Consider the following 7,078-nt stretch of genomic DNA (forward strand, 5'->3'; position numbering starts at 1 on the left):
GGGGTTCTGCAGGGCTTTGTGGGTTGAAACTGGCTGTCTGAGAGGTCCAATCACATTTTCTCTGGCTGCAGAAAGCCTGAGCAGCAGAACTCACATCCCCTGCCCCTGAGGCCCGGGCAGGGGCGAGGGTGACTGTCCCTGGGGCCCAGGTTTCTTGCTGAAGATGCTGTGAGCAGCCTCTGGGCCAGGCGCCCTCTGATGGCCGGGAGCAGTAGTGTAGCCAGCCTCAGCCCTGGGGTGGAAGGGGCTGGGAAAGGGGAGACCTGGGGCAGGCACCTGGTGAAGGAGGGCCTTGTGGAGGGGCCAGGTGGCGAGGTGGGCACGTGCCCTTAGTCATGGCCGTCCCTGGTGAACTCCTCCCCTGTGCCCTCTGAGGACGAGGGCCAGTGGTGTCCCACAACACAGCCAGGCTGGGACGGGGACCCTGAGGGTGGCTTTCTAGTTTACTGACTCCGAATCAGGGCCATTCCTCTGAGATTCCAGCACTGGAGTAGCAGTGAAAGACCTCTGCACCCATGGCCTGGAGGCAGCCGGCAGGGGCAGGGCGTCCGGCTGGCGGCCTGGAACTGGCTGATCTCGCCCTGCCGGGTTTCCCCCACGCCCTGCGGCAGACCTTATGCAAATAGGGCCTCGAATTCCTTATCTGTGAGCTGGGCACAATGGTGACCTCAGAGATTGGGGATGTAGATTCCAGTGGGCCCCTGTTCCCAGGGTGGTCCTGATCATGTGCCAGGCGAGTTCAGAAGGGAGGGACTTCACCTGCAGACATGGGGGCGCAGAAGGGGCCCCACGAGGGAAGGACTCTGAGGGATGCAGCCTGGGACAGCACAGAGCCGCACGCCAGGGCCCCGGGAGCCCACTGCGCCCCCGATGCCCTCACATGCCCACGATGACCAGCATGGGCGGGTTTTGTCCAACACTGGCCTCTGGGACTAGAGCGGAAGCACCCCTGCTTCCGGCCAGCTGCCTGCACAGAGGCAGGTTCAGCAGATGCCTGCTGAGTGAGCAGTGACTTAAGACTCTCAAGAATCACCCGGCCAAGCCCCTACCCACGCCCCCTGAGGGCCTCCCCCCACATCCCCTGCCATTCTCCGGCCTTCCCTGGGGGCAAGGGGCTGTGTCCCGCATGCCTGCCTGAGTGTTTCCGCTGTGAACCCAGCTGAAAAGGCTTCCATGAAAGACGAGACTCCTTGGTGGGGGGTCCATGGATGCCAGGTTGTACCATGCAAACCTCAGGCTCTGGAGTTCTGCCTGGCAGCCAGGGGCCGCCCCACCCTCTCACCCACCCTCCCCTCCACCCTGTGCTGTCCCTCTTCTGCGCAAGCGCCCTTGTGCATGGCTGGGGCTGACCCTTGGCCCCACAGACATAGCCTCCACTGTCCCTGGGCTTCTCTACCGGGGCACCACCGAGCCCGAGGGCCCCATGCACCCCGGCTGTGGGGCTGCCCTGTGCAGTAGGATGCCAGCTCCCGGTGCCCCCAGCCGATACCCTCCAGACGCTCCTCCCCCAGCTGTGAAAACCAAACAAGTCTCCAGACAACCCAAATGCGCCCCCAGGAGGAAAACCACTCCCCCACGTCCCTGAGGACCACCAACCTAGGGGTCTGTGTCCTGAGGTCTGCTCATGTCCCAGGACCCGTCCTCCAGCAGCCTCAGCCAGCCCAGCCTGTGGTCTGGCCCCTGCAGGCCCCCGTCCGTGGGAAGGACCGGACGCTCTGCAGGCTGATTTCCAGGGACCAAGGCTGACGCCCCCACCAGCGAGCTGGGGAGCCCCGTGCTGTGGGAAGAGGGCTTCGCTTCGATGCCACATTTGTTGGTTTTCCTTTTTAATGTTCAAGCTGTCAAAAAAGCATGTTTGCTGAGCCAGGATGTTTGTTTGGGGTTGTTCTCTGGAACAAGATGGAAGGCAGAAGGAATAGCAGTTCTGAGCCGCCCAGGGGGTGGGCGGCAAGCGGCAGGGTGGACACAGCTCCCAGGGACAGCAAACACCAGGCTTGCAGGGCCCGGTGCCCAGAGCATGCCACCCGCCACCCCACTTAGCCCTGAACCTGCCCTTGAACAGGGCCTCATGACCAGGATCCCTGCTGCTCCCTCATCCTCCTCTGCTGCTTGGTGCAGCCCAGGGACGTGACTGGGATGCAGGCCACCGGGGGTGCCAGACATGGGGAAGCAGAAGCACAAGACCTGGCACCCATCGACTGTGATGAGGCCACCTCAGCAGGTGCGGGACCCCAGCAGGAACGCTCGGCGCTGAGACAGCCGGTGGCCACGCCTGTGTGTCGGGCCCCCCGCCATGGGCTGTGGGGCTCAGGGCACACTGCCTTCCGCCTGGCCTGGGGTCCCCAACTCCTGCTGGCAGTGTCATGCCCCCCCCCCCCAGGTGCTGACAGGAGGCCGGTGTGGTCTTCCCTGCTCTTAGAGGACAGGCTGTGGAGGTGGGCACTGCAGACCCCTGACCCACAGGGACACAGCATCCGGGCCACGGCCCTGGGCTACGTGGGAAGCCAACCTGCTGGGTGGGAGGGACAGTGGAAGCTTCCCAGTGGGGGGCAGGGGGTGAACCAATGCGGGTTTTTCGTCCCTGCCAACAGGACATTCTTGAGTGTGCCAACTTCCTGAGGTGAGGTCCCCAAGCCCCTTCCTGCTTCATAGCTGGCCGAGTCCGCAGGACCTTCAGTGATGCCTGTGCCCTGTGGGCAATGGCTGGTCCCAAGGATGGCAGGAGGGAGAGAGGGGGACAGGCAGGCTCTGAGCCCGGGTCCCCCAGCTCTCCCGGCAGCACAGGGCGTTGGGGAACCTGAGTGCAGATGGGGAAGGTGTGCAGAGCAGGTCTGAGAACTCACAGCTCCTTCCCAGGGCTCAGGGTCCTGGTACCTGAGACACCGGTGTGGACACTCCTTCTTCAAAAGACCCCATCTGACCAAAAGACTCTGGGCAGCACAGTCATCCCCCAAAGCCTCCCTCCACTCCCTCAGTGCCTGTCTGCAGGGGTCAGCCCTGCATGAAGGGGGCGGGGCAGCTGCAAGGGGAGGGGCCCCAACCCTGGCTCCAGCTGAAGGGGGAAGAGGATCCTCTGTGTCATTACTTCCCAGCGTGGCCAGGTGGGGGCGCTCCAACCCCAAGACCCTGGGCAGAGCCTTCCTGTGCTGACTTCCCTGGTCTGTCATTTCCGGAATTCTGCCTGGAATTTCCTGGGGCCAGAGATAGCAAGAAAACATCTCCACCCCAGAGACTTCCTCTAATTTCTTTGTTGCAAAAGGCGATTCCCGCTCCTGCCGTCCACTACAGGTACGCTGGACCTTGGAATTGTTTGGATTCCTGTGTTCTCTGGCCATTTCATCGTTCTTCCTCCTCCCATCCTGCAAGGATAAGTGGGTGGATGGCTGTTGGAGGCCAGGGGTAGCGGTCAGTGGCAGAATGCTGACCCAGAGCCGCCATGTCTGAGGGTCTGGAGGGTCCCTCCTCTCTGGGTGCTTGGCACGGCTCCCCTCACCCCTCCAGAATCCAGGCTGCAGGGGGCCATCCACCCCACAGTCTGGGATCTCACACCTGCCCGTGGGCCCAAGGCAGGCTGAGCAGGTGTGAGGCCTGTGTGGAGGTGGCCGAGTCCCCTGTTCCCCCCTCTGGCTTGTCCTGAGCCCCGCTGCCCTGTCTGGGAGAGGCCAGGAGGACATCTCCCAAGAGGACGCTGGCTGAGACGCTCCATTCTCGGCCAGGCTTTGCCTCGTTTGCCCTGGACAAGGGCACGTCCCTCTCTGTCCCAGGTCACAGTCATTCGAAAGCACAGAAGAGTTTCCATCTGCTCCGCTGCTTCTGTTTGCCTCTGAACTAACTGCGGCCCTGCTTTCTCGGTGACAGAGAACTTGTCATGTGACTGGGTGCTGTCCCTCATGCACACAGGGGAGCTATGGTGCTCTCCCCAAAATGAGGACCTGTCCCCAAAACTCTGGGGAGAGTTGCCTTTGGGTGGAAATGCTCTAACACTCTCCAAACTCTCCCCGGAAAGGCTTCCTCCCAGGGCACCAAGATGCCCGTTGCAAAGAAAGACGTCATGAGGCTGCTCTGCTCCATTTCCGACCAGAAGAAAATGACAGTGCCTGTCCAGCCCTCCAATAAGACTGCCAGGATGGCTGTAACTGGGGCGCTCATTGGTGCCTTCCTTGGTGGCCCACCGGGAATAGCTGTTGGTAAGTGCCAGTGCCTCCCAGGGGCAGCTGGGCTGGCAGCTATGGGACAAAGGTCTCAGGTACAAAGTCCTCAGAACAGGCTGCGTCCTGCATGAGGAGGGGTGGCATTGAGGTGGCCTCTGTGACATGATCTTTGTTACAAACCACGTCCTGGGAAACTCCTGCCTCTGTGTCTGGGTCTGTGACCTGCAGGTGTCTGGAAATGGCCCCCGTGTCCTGCAGACTCGAAGGACGCCCTGCCCAGGGATGTGTCCTGCACACTGAGACCTCAGGTTGCCCCTGGGGGGCCCCTCACCCATCATCACTATTACAGGTCCCCTCAGGAGGGGCAGCCACTGGAGCCCCTGCCATCTGTCAGTTCACGCGAGCTGGTCAGAGAGGGCGTCCCCGCTCCCAGTCAAACAGTCCAGGGCAGGAGGAGCTGCCAACCACCGCCCACAGCGTCACCTGCCCTCCTTTCACCGCCTGCTCCCACGTGGGACCAGGATCTGGCAGGCCAGGTCAGGGGCAGGGCCTCACAGAGCTCAATCCGGGGCCTCATGGAGCTCAATCCGGGGGATCCTTTAAAGATGCTGGGAGGTGACCCCTCTCGGCACAGGGGCTCCCCTTGCCAGGCTCACCAGCCAGGCTTCCTGGGCTGCTGTCCCTGGGGTGGCAGGATGGACACCCTAAAACATGTCATTGAGCTGGGGCCCCAGGGGGGAAAAGCAGCTTGTGGCCCCCCCAGACCTCCCCCCTCTGCATTTTCTTTCCACCCTGAGTCAGCCAGTCCCGACTGCTGCCACCAGAAGGTGGCAGGTGAGGGAGGCCACAGGCCACGCCCCCCCGCCTCACTGGTCCTGTCTGTGTCTGTCCCCCGCTCTGAAGTGCTCAGGGGAGGCCCAGCTGGCTCCACCTGCCCAGTGGCCATTCCCTGACGCCCGGTGGGGCCCGCCTCTGCCAGACTGAGTGGGAGCTGGTGGAGAACACAGGTCCGCAGGGCAGTGGCTGCCTGTCACCGAGGTCACAGGCGGGAGCCTCAGTTTCCCAGCAAACAAAGGAATTTCTCTTCTCCACAGGGTGGGTAGGTTGCTGGTCACTGTTCCTGTGACTCTTTGCATTAAGTGCTGTCCTCGGTCACAGACCGATGGTCCCACAGAGGTGGAGAGAGGAGGTGACAGCTCCTGAGAGTGGTTTGCGCCCTGCCCATGTTGCGGGGAGACGGGTGACACGTGCCAGTGATGGCTGTCCTCCTCAGGGGGCTCCTTCCTTCCAGGCGGAGGGCAGCCCGGCCCAGGGCAGCGTGCCTCCTCCTGGGTGGGGGCTGGCCCCTCCCCACTGGGCCGTGTGGGTGTGGGCGGTGGGGGGCTGGTCCCCGTGCCTCCTGAGGGGGTGCCCTCTGGCCCGGCTGTGTCCTCCAGAGAAACTTTACTTTGAAGAAACGTCCCTTTGTCAGAGGGACAGGGACGTTACAAAGATGGTGGACAGAAATCCCGTATCCCCCGTTTCAGCCCCGTGACGCTCATGACTAGGTGACAGGCACAGTGGTCAGAGCTGGAAGCCAGCGCTGTCCCCTTAGGAGTCACTGGTCTCTGGACTTGGCTTTATGGTGTGACCAGCTTTCGTATCACTGACCCTCTCCCGTCTCGGTGCCCTGCTCACGATACCATGTGGCATTTCATACCAGGTGTCTTTGGTCCCCAGGTCTGGTAGGATCCCTCAGATCTCTATGGCGTTCCTGGTCATGAGAGGGTGGCGGGGTGGTGGCCAGGTGCTCTGTGGATGCCGCTCCACCCAGGCGTGGCTGCTGCCTTCTCTCCTGACAGCCAAGGCTACGGGCCGTGGGCAGCACCCCACAGAGGGGAGTTCCCCGCCCAGGGCTCCGCGTCAGGGGCACAGACATCCCCAGCACCTGATGGTGAAGTTCACCTCAGTGACCAGGTCAGGACATGTTTGCCAGGTGTTCCCAGCATGACGTTGGTGCCATGTCACCTGTGCCCTGCTCTCTCAAACAGTGCCACTGCGTGCAGCTGGGCTGCCGTTCCCGTGGACATGGTTTCTGAACAGGGCCTGACTCACCGGCCTTCCTTGTCTTCCAGGCGGCGCCCTCGGGGGGCTCCTAGGGGTCGGGATGACGGAGGAGCCCTTTAAGCCTGTCTGCAAGATAGTCCTGCAGCTGTCCCACGTCCAGCAGCAGAAGCTGTTCAATGAAGTCAAGTCCGTCATCTGGAACCTGGACTGGATAGACAACGTGGAGCTCATGGCTCTGGTCATGCGCAGTGAGGGGATCCAGCAACAGCTGGCGGACATGCTGGTGGATTTCATCAAGACAGAGCTGAAGACCGATGTGCAGTTTGGTCCCCAGCCCCTCGGGGCCAGGCATCCCCAGGAGTAGTGGGGGCTGGGGTGCCCACAGCGCCCCAGGTCTTCTTAAACCCGCCCCGTCCATCCTTTTTACCTCATGGCACATGCAAGCAAGTCACTGAAATTCTGAATCACACTAGAAAATAAATCGTACCTTTGGCAGATAGTTTTCATTCATTCACACTGGACGTCTACCTTGTTCTGTCTTTTTTACATTTTTTTATTTGACCGTCTTTGAGAAAAGACCTCAGCGCCCCTGATTAACAGCCGCCTGAGAAGTGTGCACCCGAATGTTCCCACACACTGGCTGGGCCCTGCACTTAGAACAGCGCTGTCTCCACAGGTGACACACTTTCTGCACAGTCTCTCCCCCACAGTCCTGTTCAGCGTCTCTAACATCGGGAGTCGTCCCCTCTGAAAGGCGGGGGCAACGGGAATGGCACGTGGTCAGTGGCTTCCTTGAAGAAAGGTATTTATTTTTGGAGATGGGGGGGAGGCACCGAGAAAGAGGAAGAGAAACCCCGAGGTGAGAGAGAAACCTCCACCTG

General features: G+C 61.5%; 1 protein-coding gene across 1 annotated transcript; it reads left to right on the top strand.

Moving 5' to 3' along the window:
• The first annotated feature begins 3,144 nt into the window (after window positions 1–3,144).
• Window positions 3,145–6,711, top strand: LOC119049173 (protein C19orf12 homolog). Its single transcript, XM_037145131.2, has 3 exons — window positions 3,145–3,288; window positions 4,007–4,187; window positions 6,266–6,711. The coding sequence occupies exons 2-3, from the start codon at window positions 4,028–4,030 to the stop codon at window positions 6,559–6,561; spliced, it is 456 nt and encodes a 151-aa protein (XP_037001026.2). The 5' UTR covers window positions 3,145–3,288; window positions 4,007–4,027; the 3' UTR covers window positions 6,562–6,711.
• Window positions 6,712–7,078: the final 367 nt, after the last annotated feature.

The sequence above is a fragment of the Artibeus jamaicensis genome, unplaced genomic scaffold (genome assembly GCF_021234435.1).
Source record: "Artibeus jamaicensis isolate MK-2021 breed Jamaican fruit bat unplaced genomic scaffold, CSHL_Jam_final contig_755, whole genome shotgun sequence".
Classification (NCBI taxonomy): domain Eukaryota; kingdom Metazoa; phylum Chordata; class Mammalia; order Chiroptera; family Phyllostomidae; genus Artibeus; species Artibeus jamaicensis.